This window comes from Mizuhopecten yessoensis, unplaced genomic scaffold, assembly GCF_002113885.1.
Source record: "Mizuhopecten yessoensis strain PY_sf001 unplaced genomic scaffold, ASM211388v2 scaffold716143, whole genome shotgun sequence".
NCBI lineage: Eukaryota > Metazoa > Mollusca > Bivalvia > Pectinida > Pectinidae > Mizuhopecten > Mizuhopecten yessoensis.
This window is the reverse complement of record NW_018479969.1, coordinates 26,937-45,219: the sequence shown is the minus strand read 5'-3', so window position 1 is coordinate 45,219 and position 18,283 is coordinate 26,937. Positions and strand designations below refer to the sequence as shown.

The 18,283-nt window shown below is 37.6% G+C and overlaps 2 protein-coding genes across 2 annotated transcripts in view; one reads left to right on the top strand and one right to left on the bottom strand.

The window, feature by feature from the left end:
* Window positions 1-6,891, bottom strand: part of LOC110441831 — a 22,788-nt gene extending 15,897 nt beyond the window's left edge. The window contains exon 1 of the mRNA XM_021485095.1: window positions 6,852-6,891. The gene's annotated coding sequence lies outside the window, so the exon portion shown is untranslated. The remainder of the gene's footprint in view (window positions 1-6,851) is intronic.
* A 965-nt stretch (window positions 6,892-7,856) lies between these two features.
* Window positions 7,857-17,927, top strand: LOC110441829 (transcription activator MSS11-like). Its single transcript, XM_021485094.1, has 3 exons — window positions 7,857-7,991; window positions 8,614-8,700; window positions 17,613-17,927. Exons 1-3 carry the CDS (start codon window positions 7,857-7,859, stop codon window positions 17,925-17,927), a joined length of 537 nt encoding a protein of 178 aa, XP_021340769.1.
* The last annotated feature ends 356 nt before the right edge of the window (window positions 17,928-18,283 follow it).

The following is an 18,283-nucleotide window of genomic DNA, read 5'->3' as shown; positions in this document are numbered from 1 at the left end:
AGAACTGTAAGTCAAAGACTAGCCAATACACCCGCTCCTATATAAACCAGAACTGTAAGCCAAAGACTAACCAATACACCCGCTCCTATTTAAACTAGAACTGTAAGTCAAAGACTAACCAATACACCCGCTCCTATATAAACCAGAACTGTAAGCCAAAGACTAACCAATACACCCGTTCCTATATAAACCAGAACTGATGTCAACAAAATATAAAGTTAATCCTATATTTACAGTATTTCCCCTCATCCTTAAACTTTTATTTCATTTCACTTGAACGCTTAAAGAATAACATAAACCCAACAATTTATTTCGCTGACTCGAAAAACTACATTCTTGTAACTCCCTATACTTCCACTCCCGATACCATAGCATCAGCAGAAACGGCGGCCATTATCAATATTTCACATTCTTGCATAGTTTGTAATTTAAAATGTTTTTTTTCTGGAAAATTTGTGGTCCAAACAAAACGATTTATTCGCACATTATGCTTTAAAATAGCAATTTTTTATCGAAATTTCACAGAATGAGTGTATCGGTTGTATTGCCATGTGTCGTGTTTGACTTCGCTACAGAAGGAAGTGCGGAGCGAATGGCCTGGTGTTAGGAGATGAGTAGTCTCTGTAAAACAACCTTACCAATGATTCGTTTCTGTGTCCACTTACAACTACATGAATTGGCGAGTTATGTAGTTTCGTAGACTTAGCTTTTAATAAGTGTAGAGCGTAAACAACACAATATATAATGCGTCGCACATTTACTACAAAGACAAATAATCAATCTTTCATGGTTTTTATGCACGCGTTTTGCATTTGAACACGATTTAAAGGGCGTCATATCAAAAGTATTGTCAGCTTTCCTCTACATTAACCAATACGGTACAAAACACTATCAGCTTTATGCATTTATATACAAAGGCCTGTGTGGAATGTATTATCTATACACACAAACATAAACATTTGAATTAGTTACATCATGAATGTGCTCACGGGTACGGATTTCACAGCCTTTCCACTCACATTTTCCCTGGACATAATTCATTCTGAAGACATTTTGTGCCAATGTTAGGCTCGTAAACACCTTTTAGACAAAACTTTAAAGGATAATTATTGCTCAAACGTACTTTTTGTTCCATTACAGTATTATTTAATGCAAAAATCAGAAAAAGGGCTCAATTTTGTCGTAATTGTTTTGTGACGTTTTAATATAATATAACAACATATACATGTACATAAACGATAAAGAGTTCTTCAACATTGTTATGGTGCGTAGATTTTCTATACACATTAGCATTCAACCTGGTGTTTGCTTGATTAGTAAGACGAAGAGATACCAATCTCAATTGTCGGTCTTTGGCAGTCATCGGTTCTTGCTACATGAACTCAAAGAATCAAAGTACAACAAAACAGTTGTTTTACCAACATTGCTGTATAAGATTGGAGGCATAGGTACCCGGGTTAAGTGGAAGCAACCATTGTTTGTATTTGAGAATGCAAAGTAATCGTGTTTATCTATTTTTTTTTTTTTTTAACGATACATTTGATAGTATTTCGGTATTTTCTTACAGCTTATGCATCCAAACAATAACTTTTGGACATATGCACTGATCAATAGGCGAGGCATGACGTGCGATATCGGACCCGTGGATATGTATGGAAGCGCAATGGGTGGGGTGGTAACCATTTGAAGCCAACAGCCTTTTCACGTAAAAATAAATAAATTTACAACATTTGATAAAGAGCCCATTTAACTAGAATAAGGCACTCTAACGCACCTTACATATATCTCCAACTCATACAATCTATACAACGGTTTTTAGGAATTCGCAGGCGCTGACTACTAGTCCTATGCCACCTGTCTAATATCTCCAATTTGTGTATGCTTGAGTGTGTACTGGAGGGTTGTTTTGTAAGGGACCATGCTGTTCAATTATGTCTCCTCGCTAGAATGCTAAAGCACTGCAACACCAAACGGATGTCATTTCAGTGGGTGACGACTCAGCTTATTACATCAGCATAAATGTATAGGAAAATTGAGGCCAAGACAGTTTTGCACTGTTACAGGAAAAACACCGGAAGCTTTTGTGTTCATTCAGGGATATTGGTCAAGGTCTTTTTCCACCTCTTCGCAATATTGGGCACTGGTGTATTTCGAGAAGGAATATGCTCTTAATTACGCCTGTGTGGCTTAGAATATACCCTACTTACAATACCTTAGCTGTTATGTTGGAATACATGATGTCACTGTAAACAATAATGCTTATCGAGGTTTTTTTAATGTTAAATGAACATTACTTTGGTTATGTCACTTGGCAATCACTACGAGAATAGCGCTAACGTACATGTAGGGTAAAATGGCGTCAAATACCAGAAACCTAGGGCTGTATAGATGGTACGTCACATGAAATATATATCCCCAATAATTACGGAGCTTTACTTCTCGAGGAGTGCGGGTAATATCCTTCTCCTATCATAACACCATTCATCTCCACACAAATTGATTGGAAGCCAATCAGTTAGCAAACCGCCTGTATTTGTTTAACAGAACAAAACAAAGATATAGAGCGTTCGTAGAGAGCAGGATATACCAATTAAAGAATTTCGGGTTATTTTGGTACTTTGTTTCGTCACAGGAGAGATAATGAATCAGATTATTGTTAGGTGTGCTTGTCTTGACCAGAGAATGACTGGATTATTTTTTATCAATTTTAAACGGATTCTGTTGCGTCAGTTTGACAGCTATGTGTATCCATAGTCGTACATACACAGGTATACGTATGTAGTGATTATACGCTCATGCTATAGATCAAGCGAGTAAGTCGAGAGAAGACTTATTAAAGTAAAAACAAAATATCGAATATCTCCCCTTCACATACGTATGCATAAACGTATATAAATCCTATTGTAATACTTATAGCCTGTATGCGTCATTTAAAGGAACATCACGGTGAAATGTATATTTTTTGTCTTTTTTCAATTACTACATCAACATATCAAGTGAGTCTCCTTATGGAAAATAAAGATCGGATATGGCAGATATATATTCAAAATAAAATCTAAATTGTGAGGTAATAATGGGGATCAAGGATTTCCCTGCGTCAGAGCTACTATAATGTTTGAGCCTAGTACGCAATTTCATTGTAAACACAATGACTAGCTGTGTGATGTTGGTGTGTGAAAAGCGTTACCGCGTCAGCTACAAAGCGAAAATTGTAAAATGGACAAAAGATAGCGCAAGGATTACGTTTCAGATAGCCGGTTTAAAGCTAAAATGAAATCGACAGAAATGCTATTTATGTTATGAATACATATCTGTGGCGTATTCTGTTCTCTCCTCAGTCAGTACTCGGGGTGAAATGAGATACGTACGATTTAAACGATTTTGTTATTTACATGCAAGATTTAAATATCTCAAAGTGACGGTTCAGGATGAAAATAGGATCGAATAACAAAAATATTTTTTAAATCGTGATATTTAAACAATTCATGTTTTTACATGATGTTGACTTAGGATCTATGATCATGCAGCAACTTGTTTTCTATAAACAATTCATTTTCGATTTGAGATAGGATCGGAATATGCATTGAAAACGGTAAACAAGTAATTTGTTTACGTAAAAATGACGCGTGTTGCCAATAACTACGGCTTCTATTTCGGACAAAAGGAACTGATTAAAGTAAAGTTGTCTCATTACATGTATGCTGTAATCTATGCAAGGTATTGAAAACATATAGCTATTAAGTATCTCAACACGTTCCATATCTGACACATATTCTACATGTACGTATACACGTAGTGGTTACGTCATAAACATTCATTGTGTATGATGGCTAATATGACTTACTAAGTGTTAGCGTATGAAGTACATGAATATATGTAATGCATGGTCTAGACAAAAAGTGGTCAAAGACATTGAGCTGTACAATGCAGTAAAAAAAAATCACAACCGTTTCTCTTTTTTTAAACTTGTCAATGCATATATACACTTTATGAAAACATTTGAAAAGGGATATTTGTCTCGTGAAAATCCCTTTTTACAGAAAGGTGTGTCCCATGGTGAAGGGAAGGTGTTTAGTCCCGTACCCATTTATACCGAAATATTACGGTCATAGATATTTCCTGGTGTCTATAAATAATGCCGAGATGCCAACAATTTTTTTCTTTCGTTTCAATATTAACATGTTTGCAATTAAATTTTGATGATGAATGCTTACTGGAAAAGAGATTCAATAGGTTTTAACACGCACTTGGTTTCAAAGTGCGGTAAGAAGTTGCAGTTGCCTGACGGCCCCACTTTGGGGGCCCCTTTGGAAACTTTGTATCTCGGTCAGACCACCTGTGTTTACTGCCTTGTTTCCAAACCATTAAGTGACGTTATTAGCGCTATTTTTAACAGTCAATTTTAGGCTCGTAAACACGTTTAAGACAAACTGTAAGGGAAAGTTCTTTAATATATGTTGTTTCTCAGACAGATAACATGTTCAATAAGATAGCTGTGGGTAATTTATTGCTCAGATGATTGTTTTCTTTGTTTTTCCTAACAGTGTTATTTAATGCAAATATACAAAATTGAGCTAATTTTGTCGTCATTGTTCTGTTTAATTGTTTCTTTCAGATCATGACTTTGTTATCAAATATGCATGAAGACGACATTTAACAAGATTATTTCTATTTATATCATCTGTCTATGAATAGGTCAACATAGATAGAAACACATATTGACATTAACCTAAAACACCGCTGTTTAATTCCTGTATATTATAAATCAACTATTAGTTAAGGAGCTTTAATCTTCGAGGACTGCGTGTGCTAGCCTTCTTACTGTCCTATCATAACGCCATTTACGTACCTCAGCACAAAGGACTGCGTGTACTAGCCTTCTTACTGTCCTATCATAACGCCATTTACGTACAGTGTACCTCAGCACAAAGGACTGCGTGTGCTAGCCTTCTTACTGCCCTATCATAACGCCATTTACGTACAGTGTACCTCAGCACAAAGGAATGTGTGTACTAGCCTTCTCATTGACCTATCATAACGCCATTTACGTACCTCAGCACAGATTGATCGGGAGACAATCAGATATCATAACCGCCTTTGTTTATTGAGGCGGAACCAATGGGACACCAGCGCACTTGAAACCCCACTGCCATTGGCTTTATTTTAAGTGCGCATCTATGGTGTGCAAATATATCTTTATTTCCTGACTGGTGATTCTAGTTGTGTATTACACATTCCAAGCCACACGCCCTCCCACCCCACTGCAACAGGTTTAAACTTAAGCTTGGTGTTGACACTAATTGATATCACCACCCCCGCATCAACTAAATGGGTCAGCGAACCATGATAAAGGATTTTTACCTGTATGGTCGGTGGTCCGTAGCAGTCACAGGGCATATGTGTTACGTTTGCAAGAAGGACAATTGCCATTACATTTTAATGCTTTAAAACCAGGAATCACTGAGAGTGAGTAATGTCAGTAAATGGACGTAAGCACATTTAAAGCATGCAGGTAAATAAGCATTTGATCCAATGATTGGTAGCGTTCATCATTCATGCAACTTTATATAACTTTGACGCCAAGATTAAATACGTATTGCACTTGAATTTTCTGTATAAATATATGAGCCACTCTACTGAAAGATGATCATATCCTGCCCACCGACAGTACCACTTCATTTATGATATAATATAAACTTTATTTATTTAACAACAATTATGAAACAAGTTATTTCAACTTATATTAATCACTCTTGTTGGCCCATCATTTATTTATGATGGCAATAACGACATTTTCATTTTATATTTAGAAAGTCTACGCCGATATTGTTTTCTTGTATGATAACCTAGCACGTAGTAACAACAGCATACGTATTAGAAAACAACCAAGGATAATCTTTTTAATGAGTTTGAGAATTTGAAATAATTAAATTACCAAAATTAAATTAGTACATTAATTTTAAGTTCAACTCGGGAATTTTACTATTAAACAAGAGAATAAATAGAATTCAAGAAAAAATTAGATATAGATCCTTGGAAAGGTAAAGCGCCCAAGACCGGTGTATACCTTACTTCTGTGCAACATGACATGGTTCAGACTACATTTATCGCAAAATAAACCGGAAATCTAGAATGGTGACACCCCCCTGAAAAAAATCTGGATCCGCTCCTGGTGTTTGTAGAACACATCATATACATATTAAAGATTTTCGGTTTCTTGGTACTTGTTTCGTCACAGGACTGAGAATATGAGAATATGATTTATTGTTCTTTGTGCTTGTCTTGCCCAGAGAATGTCTGGATTATCTTGTATCACTATAAACTGTTGAATTTAAAGTTGAGTACACGAACGGATTCCATCAAGTCAGTTTGCCACCTATGTTGATCCGTAGTTAGCTGTACATACACAGGTATAGTGCTATATGTCCAGCGTGTAGGCCAGTCGCAAGGTGTTTGTTTCATTGTGTGTCGATATTTTGCTGCAATTTTACGCTGCTCGTTTTTAAAGGATAATTCTTTAATACAGTTGTTCTCTCAGACAGATAACATTTCTAATAAGATAGTTGTGGACAATTTATTGCTCCAATGTATGTCCTTTTTTCCGAATAATATCATTTTATGCAGATATCAGAAAAAGAGTTAATTATGTCTTTATGGTTTTGTTTGTTTCCCTTATACCGTTGCTATTGTCAAATTACCACCTAAAAGGAGAAAACATGTTGACATTAACAGCTTTTAAAAGTACAACATGTACTTTATCTCCGAATCCTACCCATTTACATTACAACATTACTTCATATATGTTTCAACACATACTATGACACAACGCATGTAAAATAAGTTTAACTTACCCAAACGACAACCACGGCGTTCAGCTTGAATCGTCCGAATGGGTTGAACTGGCTTGTCGCGCGTCTTTAAACGTGTAGGTCCCGGGAATTCCAAGAAAAATATACATTGTACCAGGTATTCCAGGTAATTTTACACTGCGTAAGTAATAAATAAAACAACCTATACATATGCATAAAGGAAAAGGGGTTCTAAAACGTTGTTATGATTCATCTTACCTCGAGTTGAGATTTCCCTGTCCAAGGACCATACCCATGTAAGATTATATTAATCTACTATAGTGATTACTTCTATCTACGTCCATACTACAATAACAATTTTCATTTTACCACAAAAAGAAAAGACATTTAGTCCAGAACATTTGGATTTCCAGAATTTAGAGTAAAACGTTGCAATTTGTAAATGTATCAAGCTGGCAAATAAATCAACAGTAAAAGGCCCCATGCCTAATTGAGAAAATTGACGATGACCGGGGACAGCCCAAACGTCGACATCGAACTCTTTGCTGTATGTGTCCGCAATATTATTTAGATGCCTGGGTACCGTTTATACATTTTAGGGACATCATGATGAAGTATATCTTTTATGACTTTTTTGAAATACTGCATGAATATATCAAGTAAGTCTCCTAATGGAAACAACGGTCGGAATTTGCTGATACATATTCCTAAAAATTCCTAATTACTAATAGAAGAGGAGCGTGTGTGACACTTTTTTGTTTGTCAAATTCTGCTTTGCTTTCTGTTGTTTAAAGGTGATAAAAACCCAATTTCATTTTCACATATTTTGGTTTTTTTTGGGGACATTATTCATTAAATATCCTTTCCGTAAAATGAAAAATATTTTGAAAACACAAAAGTTGCGAAAATCAGCAAATTTTGTAACCGGTATTGAAAATCTCAAATACAAGTTAGCATGAGTTATCGTTCGTTAAACCGGAAGAGCTGTGACGTCATTTGCGACGACCGTCTGTCACAACAACTACTGAACTAGTTGGTACCGGGACTATGGATTCCGTGGATTTTAGTGACAACGAGGATATTCCAGAAGTTTCCTTAACACTGGACATTCAGCCATACATGTATGAGCCAGACTGCACCGATTTAGAGGTTTTAAGTGAATCTGAATCGTCTGAGTTGGATGTTAGTGACGACGAACAGGGTCAGGAAACCGGCAGTATGACTTGCGTCAATGCAGATCTTACACCAGAATGGTTCGTTTAAGCTCGATTTTTCAATCCTTGGTACAAAATGCATTTAGATATGTAAAGTATTTGACGCATGCCTACCTCAAGTATCCGCCTTTTCCGCACGACATTGCTCCTTACTCTTTTCCTGTTCGGTGTTTCGTAGAGTGCGTCCGTGTATACCTTTGGACAAGATCGCTAATCACATCGCTTCTATGCACCTTTCCGTGAGAACCAAAGGACTCCTAAAGAGCCCTAATGTTCGGGTTAATTTTTAATCTCTGGCTTCATTCATCAGTTTATACTATATGTATGTTGAATAAAAGTTGGAGGCGGGTAAATTCGTACAGAACCGTGTAAGTTCGTACACGTTTTCCGGAAAGTTCGTACACCACATTAAATCATCGTTATTTATGTTACATCAGACGATATAAACTCGTTATATTGACGTTATAAATGTATATTTTGAGAGTTAACGATAATTGATAAAATCAGAGTGATCTAGACTCGTAACTAACAATAAAAAGGTAAACTATCGATCGCTGAGTAGGCCTGATCGTTGAGGTTTTTTTTTTCAGGATACTCGATACACGTTTGGTATCTGGCTCATTTGTTATGCCCTGATAGAAGCCACGGGGAAACGGCAGGAGACGTATACAATGAAAGTAAGCCAGGAAAATTGTTGTTGTTAATTTCTCGAATAAGTGTAAGAAAGGATATAGACTAGTCTCCTAGTACATTTCTTATCCGAGGCTGTGCCCATTAGTCGAAATGTGTTGACTCTGTTACATATAGTGTACACTATTTTTTTACGTGTAGTTGTCCGACTAAACAAAATTGAAATGTTTATTTAGTTCCACTTCCGAATTTGTGCACACACTTTCGAGAACCGATGTAATGCTATAGCTTGATTTGAAGACTGGTTCTTCTCCTTCAGTTTAAGACCATGCATGCTCAAATCCACCAAATACCGTCGATGTTACAGCAGTTAGAAACTAAAAAAATATATGTATTTTCGCCATGGACGAGTTCATTACATTTCAATTTTAAGTGTATTAGTATTTTTTCTCAGTCACGACAGGTGTCTATATAGCTAGCTGTGACAAACTTAAAGACACTTATTATAGGTTGCGCGTCACTTTAGGGAGTTGGAGCAGTTTAAAAGTACATGTATGTATAACCAGTAATGTTTCAGAAAGTGTTAAAACTACAAACGTATCTTGACTGCATAGCATAGTAGACAAGCTTCCAGTTTTACAACCGAGAGGTCGCCATATTCTAGAAACCAAAAATATATTAAACCTATGTTATTTAATTTTAGTATTTGATAGATTAATATAAATATACTATATAATAATAATACATGTTCTATTGTTAGAGAAAGTAAAAGTTGAAATACTTAAATAGCAAAGTTCTAAAATGGGAATTGTTGTGGAACGCCTACGAGTTGGGATTAATAAAATCTTTCATCCCCTTGGGGTGAGATAGGGGGATCTCAACCTGAGGGGGGAAGATTCTTAATTTGCCAAACATGAGGCTTTGCCGAGTGTTTGGTAACTTAAAAATATTCCCCCGAGGGTTGAGATCCCCCTATCTCATCCCCAAGGGGGTGAATGATTATTTTTCTCTTACCCTGTTGTTCCTGTCCAAGTGTAAGACGAAGCATATTGTTTGTAAACAGGAACACGTGGATAGCGTATTAATATTATATGTATGCGTCAGACGGTTAACGCATCATATTTTAAACATTTTAAAATCAATCCCATCAATGTCAAACGTAAACACCACAAGATTAGCAGACGAACTTGTGTATGTGTGTGACCTCATAAAAGTAGCTCTTCCAAATTTAATAAGTTTTAGGTAACATTAAGAACTTAAAAGAAGTCATTATATTATGATTAAATTATAATATCATACAGACATTCTGTAAGAGCCAGCTTTTCACTCAGTAACTGTCTAAAGTTATCAAAATTAGGCGTTTAGACATTGTGTACGATTTGTAGTATAGATCTGCATTGCCTGTACGAACTTACCGGTACTGTGTCATACGTATATGAGTGTAGTATGGTAAGTTCGTACGCTTAAAAACTGTGAATTTTATTAAATATTAAAATGTGGGCATTTGGAAATATATGGTTAGAAAGCAAGATCAAACAAATAGTTATCGCAACACTCGGCTCTACTTGTTCAGTTGTTCCATGTATTTTCATAATAGCAATGTACTTACGACGTGTGTCAGATTTTCGGACTGCTGAAAACCTCTCCGGAACATGCAAGTTTGTTTTTCCGACACCAACTTCTTCCATCCAATCAAATTATAGGATGTATCCATATCAACAAGGTGTCTAAATATAGTACACAGAGTAGCTCGATAACTCACTGTACATGTACGTCGCATCTTTAACACAGAAAACAACACCAGCATATTTATATAAGCCTTTAATTCAACATGTACAAACTTAGATGCCTGTACGAACATACACGGACGCACTCTACAGCTAGGTCCTCATACTTGGAGGTTAAAGGGGTTAACATGTGAACCAAACTGCTTGAACACTTTGGTGAATAATCAAAAAGTGTTGGTATCGCTCCCGGATTTAATCTCAGACTTTTAGGTTCAAAGCCTATCGACGACATCAATTGTGGATCTCTCACGAAGCTGCCTGGTTCAAAATGGTTTTGACAGAGTCTCGCGTGTAAGGTTGGAGAAAATCCCTTTCTCTTTACCTTAATTGTCCATGTTTTCCGCAGCTTTTTGTCCTTTGGGAACAGGAACATACTGATTTTCTCTCCATTATTGGAATTACTGTTACAGTTCAGCCAGGGACAGTACGTCCCTGGTTCAGCGCAGCACAGTGTACCATGTTTGTTTACGTTTTCCGGACGACTGCCTCCGAACTGACAGCTGGCGCGCTTTCCGGTCGTCACAAATGACATCACAGCCAAAGGGAAGTAACTGCGTACATACTCTGTGCTTCCCAAGGTGTACGAGTAAACGGGCCGTTTTCAAATAATAAATTATGCACAAATACGGATTTTTTTTGAAAAAATAGAATGACAACTAATTATAATATGTTTTATTAATAGTTTGACACTAAATTTGACGTGTTTTAGCATTTGGTGGTTGTTCACCTTTAAGCCTTGACACTTTACGAGCTTTGCACACGTACTTAACCATGTCAGCACACACTGTTGTTAGTGGTATAGTTGTACATGCAAAACTTGACAAAGTGACATGGTCAGCACACACTGTTGTTAGTGACAAGTCAAGTTGACACATTTCTCAAGGTCGGTATCCGAAAAGAACATATACATATACAACCATACCACTAATAATAGTGTGTGCTGACCATGTCACTTTGTCAAGTTTTGCATGTAAAACTATACCACTAACAAGAGTTTGTGCTGACATGTCACTTTGTCACTTTGTCACGTTTTGCATGAACAACAAGGATTTTTATCTATGAAAATAAGCGTGGCTTTTTTGGCTTTTCACTATTTTCCGGAATGCGTTTATAGTGTGCACGTGATAGCATTAAGAATGTAAGTATATTCTTTTAACAATCTATTCAAATTGTATACAGTGACATAATAAGGTTGTAACAAGAATTAATTAGTTTTGGTTCCTTATCCTGTCTGGTCAGACAGTTTGTTCTGTAGCTGTTCGCTTCACATCTTATAACGCATGCGCATAACACGCCATTTCATCGTAAACAACATGACATGCTGTGGAAAGTGTCAGTGAGTGAAAACCGTGTCCACGTCAGCTTCGAAGCGAAAAGTTGCTTAATGGTCAAAAGACAGCGCAAGGATTTCGATACAGAAGCATTATTGTAGGTTGGAAGTATTCAAAGGAGAAAATATAACCACTTTAACAGTTAGTATAGTGCATGTATTCTTCCGCATAGCCGGTACAAAGTTGAATAAAGCTGAAATGAAATCGGCAGAAATGCTGTCTACGTTATGAATAAGTATCTAAAACCATTTACCTCGCTAAGTGTTTGACTAGGTTGGAACACATATGAACTTATTTTGTAAATGGGTATGATTTGGAGATAATGTTCATTTGCATGTCTATATATACAGTAGCTTATGTGACAGACAGGGATATATTTGACTGGTTAGTTTCCGATGGTGCCCTCCAAGGCATAATTATTGTGATGTTGTACAGTACGGTCACGTCGTGTAGCAAACTATGATGTTCTCTCCTCTGTCGGTACCCGGGATCACGTGATATACGTGCACTATAAGATTTACAATTATTTTTTGTATTCTTTTATAAGAGGGAGAACCTAAATCGGATCACATAACAAAACTACTTTTAAATCTTAATTGTGTCAACAGTTTACGTTTTGATCTTTACTTAGAATGTATGATAATGCAACAGTTTTTGTCTATAATGATTCAGTTACGACTAAAAAAGCATCGGAATACGTATTGAAAACGGGGAGAAAGTCGTTTGTTTGCGTTATAAAAATGGCGCGTGCGGCTTGGACTACGGTTTTTTGTTTTCCACAATAGAGAAAATGTCTACCATCATGCATGTTTTAATACTTCTATTCTTATTCAAATTCCAGAAATTAGGGATGAGACAATTACCGGGATGGGACCTGTACTGAATATGTTACCAAATAAATTGCACGTCATGTGTCCTTAATAAAATAAACAAAATAGTTGCAATAAAGAAAAGTCATCTCGACATAAAAAGGGTTTATTTACAAGTTTGCTTACATCTTTGTGTAACTATCTAACGCGGTCCATATCTGACACATATTCTGCATGTACATGTTTTGACTTTGCCAGAAATGTTTATTGTGTTTGATGACTAATATGACTAACTAAGTGGTAAAGCGTATGAAGACATTGAAAGTGGGAAAGAGATTATGCATGAACATATACAGATATACTGCATGGTATTGAATATAGTGGTCAAAGACAATGAGTTGTAATAAGAAATTTCACAAACAGTTCTCTTTGTTATAATTGCGAATGCAAACATGCACTTTATGAAAACATTTAAAAAGGGGTATTCGTCCAGTTAATACTTCTTTTTAAGAAAGGTTTGTCCCATGGTTGAGGGAAGGTGATTGGTCCCGTACCCATTTATACCGGACTCATTCCTGGTGTCTACAAATAATGCCGAAATGCCAACAAATATTTCCACATTTGAATATAATGTAACATGTGTGCAATTAACTTCTGATGATGAATACTTTCTGATAAAGAGATTCAATAAGTAGTTTCAACACGGCCTTAGAATCATATTCCTTGGTTTCATAGTGCGGTAAGAAGTTGTACGACGCCACTCTCTGGAGGCCCCTTTGGAAACTTGGCATCGCTGTCAGTACTGCCTCGTTTCAAAACTGCCAAGTGACGTTACCGGCGCTATTTGTAACAGGGCTTCCCCGAACAATTCGAGTGGTCAAACTGGACATTTGGAACGGACTATGAATATGGGGATGGCAAGAAAACTACTAGAAATCTACAATGTAGAACTTCCGACTATGTTGTCGTTATCCCACATAAGGATAACCGTTGTTGTGCGCATCTTATACAACGCCTGCTGCTGCAAATCGCTAACGTCAGTAAAAATAATGTTAGGAGGGTGATACCAATGGCATATCACTGGAGGAGTTCACTTTTATTGAACCAGCATGCTATTTTCAAGCGACTTTCGCAGAAAAACAAACCGGACAATACCAATTGAGTTTATTCATAATAGACACGTGAAGATGTCATGTGAACATTTATTAACAAACTGGACCGAAAGCAAACTTCATGGATACTACGATACCAACGAAAGAAGCAACTTTCCTAGCAGTTAACTTTTGACATCTCATCATCTTAGTAAGTGTTTTCATAATTATCATTCCGTTTTCCAAATCCCATAATAGCCATTCCAACTTCTGAATTGGAGACCACAGTCACCATTTAAATTGTCACAATCACTCTCTAGATTACAGAAATACTCAAAATTAGAATACTCAACTTTACTTGTGTTCACTGTTTGGCCCTGCAGGCCCTCTGACGGTTGGACCTAGCGCCTGTCTGTCCCGGAAGTATTGGTTACTGATGGTGTTGGGGCACTCTCTGACGAAGTTTCATAGGAGTGAGCGATCCGTGACATGAAGGTCCGTTTTGCGTTTGATACGCGGAAACTTCGAAGGGCGGACGGAGATGGCCTTGACGTGAAAGCAGGACTACGGAGAAATAGTCCCCTTGTAGGTCTTGACCATGGCGAAGAACGAAATCCCGATGTAGTGGATGTCTTTAAAGGTACCGTCTGACTGGGTCACGTCACCTCGCTGCACTGTTGATAGCAGTACGCAGCTGTCCGGCGCTCTGTACTACCAAGCGGACACAGCCTCCGCAACCTTATAATATTATCTCATTACCTAACACGTGTCCTAACCCTACCTAACACGTGTCCTAACCCTACCTAACACGTGTCCTAACCCTACCTTACACGTGTCCTAACCCTTATAGATAATTATTGTTAAGACAATTCAATCCTCCATGCTCATATGCATGCCCGTAGTCTGCATCGCATATGATTGCAAAGTAGTTGAATAAATGCTACGGGCTTAGCCCTCTGACACAACTCGTCCCCAAATGTCTCGTAAATTTCTGCCTTACACTTATTCAGACCATATTAAAGGTATGGAGCGCAAGTTCATTCCGTTATGTCGAGCCTTCAGTTCAGTAGCAAGAAAATCAACGAGGTTAAGCGTGTATCCGACTCGGATCCGCAGATTGTGACCCTACGAGAAACACTCCTACAAGGTTGGACAAACCTTCAAGATAATTGTCAAACTTCAATCCTCGATTACTGTACCTTCCGTGACAAGCTCTCGGTTATAGAGGGAATAGTGTTCAAAGGTCAAAGGGTCGTCATACCAAAGGATATGAGGTCGTCATTATTAGACAAAATCCGTACAGGTCATATGGGCATCGACAAATGTCGGAGAGCACGTGATGTTCTTTTCTGGCCCAAAATATCAAAGGACATTTCCTACTTGGTATCGAACTGCTCCATTTGCACGGAGATGCGGACTGACAACCCAAAAGAACCACACTAACCAAACCCGTACCCAACAGACCATGGCAAATCGGTGCCACAGAATTATTCAGTTGGAACGATCAAGAATTTGTAGTCGTAGTCGTTTCCTTGAGAAAACTCGGAAGTACGCGGAGTAGCAATGTCATCGCGAAACTTAAAGGCATGTTTGCTTGTCACGGCATTCCCGAGAAAATCGTACCTGAAAACGGACCCCAGTACGCCTCGTACGAATTCAGTCAATTTGCGAATGATTGGGATTTCTGTCACGTGACATCAAGGCCTCATTTTCCCCAGACAAACGGTTTGGCTGAAAAGACTGTCCAAACAGTCAAACGTTTATTTTGCAAGGCCAAGGCAGACAGTAAATATCCATACTTAGGTATATTAGAGTACCTCAAAAATAGTCTCGGTGTAAACAAAATTAAATATATTATTTTCACATATGTCCAAAAATAAAAGTGATCCTTAGCAAAATATGAGCAGTATATATAAAAATTGACGCCGGACGACGGAAGCCCCACCACAGTATAACCTCACCGAGACCGTCAGGCTAGGCAAAACTACACTAAATATTGTTTAAAAGAGTACCACCGATACCTGTGGCCTTTATCCGTATTAACGAGTTACTTCCCTTTAAACTACAATAAAAAAACCATACGTACATGTACTGTCCGGGTGGTATTTCATGGTGTGACTATATAATGTAAGGATGTGATTACCTGTATCGGGATGTCACCGTATGTGTGAGCACGTGACTACGGTGGTAATTAGATGTGTTAGTTCCAGGATACACGTGAAGGTTGTCGGATAGGTGATGTTATGCCGTATAAAAGTTAATTTTGTCAAAACCTCTCTTCCTGTCCTCCCAAAGGATATGAATAGGTGAACCCATCGTTTTCTCTAAAACCGGTCCAATGGAGATTCTGCTAGATAAAGTAGCTGGAGGGATTCTGAAGTGTCATTGCCAATATCCTGAACATTTCGGGAACAGGACAGGCCATGCCACTTTAAGCAATGAAAATCCCGTTTGATTACCTGTCCTACAAAAAGAAAGAAAACAAAAACAAAAACAAGACATTTCTTTTAAAAAGTTAAACGGAAGAGTTTTGATGTATGTGGTTATAAGTCTTAAAAAGCGATGTACTTATTACATTCCGTCAAACATATGATTAGGGTTCACCCTAACCCTAACCCTTTTGGTAGTTCAACGGGAGATAACTCGCAAATGTGTGTCTATGTCGCCGCCAACTCAAATATCGAAAGGATTATCGTATAAATGTGTGGCTTCTGTGTTATTTTGTACACCTTAGATATCAAGTAATCGTTATAAGATATGGAAAGCATATATCGTGACATCTGAAATGTCAAGTATACAGAGACGCCAGATAAACATATGAGGCGTGTAGCCCGGGGCCATTCTGAGATGTAGGTACTAAATTACACGATATGTTCGTATTTTACACAAAGCAATCATTTTGTAGAAACTGTCTTGTCAACAAATTCTATATGAGTCAAAGGACGCAGGGAACCCTAAAACTATCTGAAACGGCTCTACCAAAGCCAACTCGCTTTTAAACTCAAATCCACTTCGCTTTTCTATTTACCACGTATCTATTTGTTTTACATAATAACCGATCCACTGGCCACAATATCACGTAGGGGTGGGTTGTGGGGTTGTGGGGGGTGTTGGGGATTAAATCTTATTAATAAAACAAGAGGCCCAATGGTCTGTATCGCTCACCTGAATACGTTTAAAATATTTGGTATGAATGAACGGGGTGAAGTTTTTTAGGATGACAGGATTTTGGTCGCCAGAAAGCCAACAGCGCGTGTATGACAAGGATTGGGTACACCTCAACGCGGAAAGGAACCGTAAATACTACAATAATTTGAGAGGTGCATTGGTATCTGCATTGAGTCAGCTCCATCCTTAATTAAGGTGGGTCTTTCAATTAATTGCACCATAATCATAACTTCGATACTTCTTGTATCCAGATTATGGAATCGATGGTGTTGGGGAACAATAATAATTGCACATTACAATTAGAAACCTACTTCAATAAAGTTCATGTTAAAATATCTTTTTAACAGTGTTATATTATCAAGGTTTATATTAATTAGATATTATTGTAACGGTGTTACATAGCAGCAGTGTTGCATAATAATAATTTGATATTTTCCTGTGACGGTAATGGGGGTATATAACAGTGCAACGGTTTTTGCATTATGGTGGTATCATTTAGATTTGAATGTAACGGTGTTACATATATCAGTTATATTGGAGGGTAACGGTGTTGCATTATGGTGGTATCATTTATATGTGAATGTAATGGTGTTACAGTGCAACGGTGTTGCATATATCATTTATATGTAAATGTAACGGTGTTACAGTGCAACGGTGTTGCATATATCATTTATATTTGATTGGAACTGTGTTACAGTGCAACGGTGATGCATACTTTGGTTTATCAGTTAACTGATGATACATATACAGAGATTATTGTACAATGTTTACAGATGGTCAAGACAACGCTGCCCAAGAAGTTGAGTCAGACAACTATGCCTTCACCCAACAAAATGACAACAAAAAGAAAAAGGGTAGCTTCGGCTGCGGCAGGCTCGGCAAAACAGCTGAGAGCTAACCTGCTGGAGGAACATGCTGACATGCAGCTACAACAGAATGAGCAGCAACAACAGGATGAGCAGCAACAACATGAGCAGCAACAACATGATGAGCAGCAGCAACAGGATGAGCAGCAACAACAGAATGAGCAGCAACAACAGGATGAGCAGCAACAACAGGATGCAATGGTGGCTGCGATAACGCAATAATAGAGGCAACACAACAGCCTACAGGAAGGTCCAGAAAGAAGGAGACGGGTAACAAAATGAAAAGGAGGAGAAGGGTTTCCCCATCACCTACATACTCAAGTTCATATGATGATGATAGCACAGATTCCAGCAGCGGCAGTAGTGACAGTGACTCTGACTCTGAAAGTGATTCTGATAATAAGCTAAATACCTTTTCTCCTGGTCTATTGTCATGTCCAATCGCTAGTCAAGTAGAAACAAAAATAAAAAAACCAAAATATGGCAAAACAAATATGTTCATTTTGCAAAATTGTTGCCAAGCCAAAAGTTAAGCTATGGAAATAATGCAGATTCATTTCAGCTCCAGAGTGCTGGCC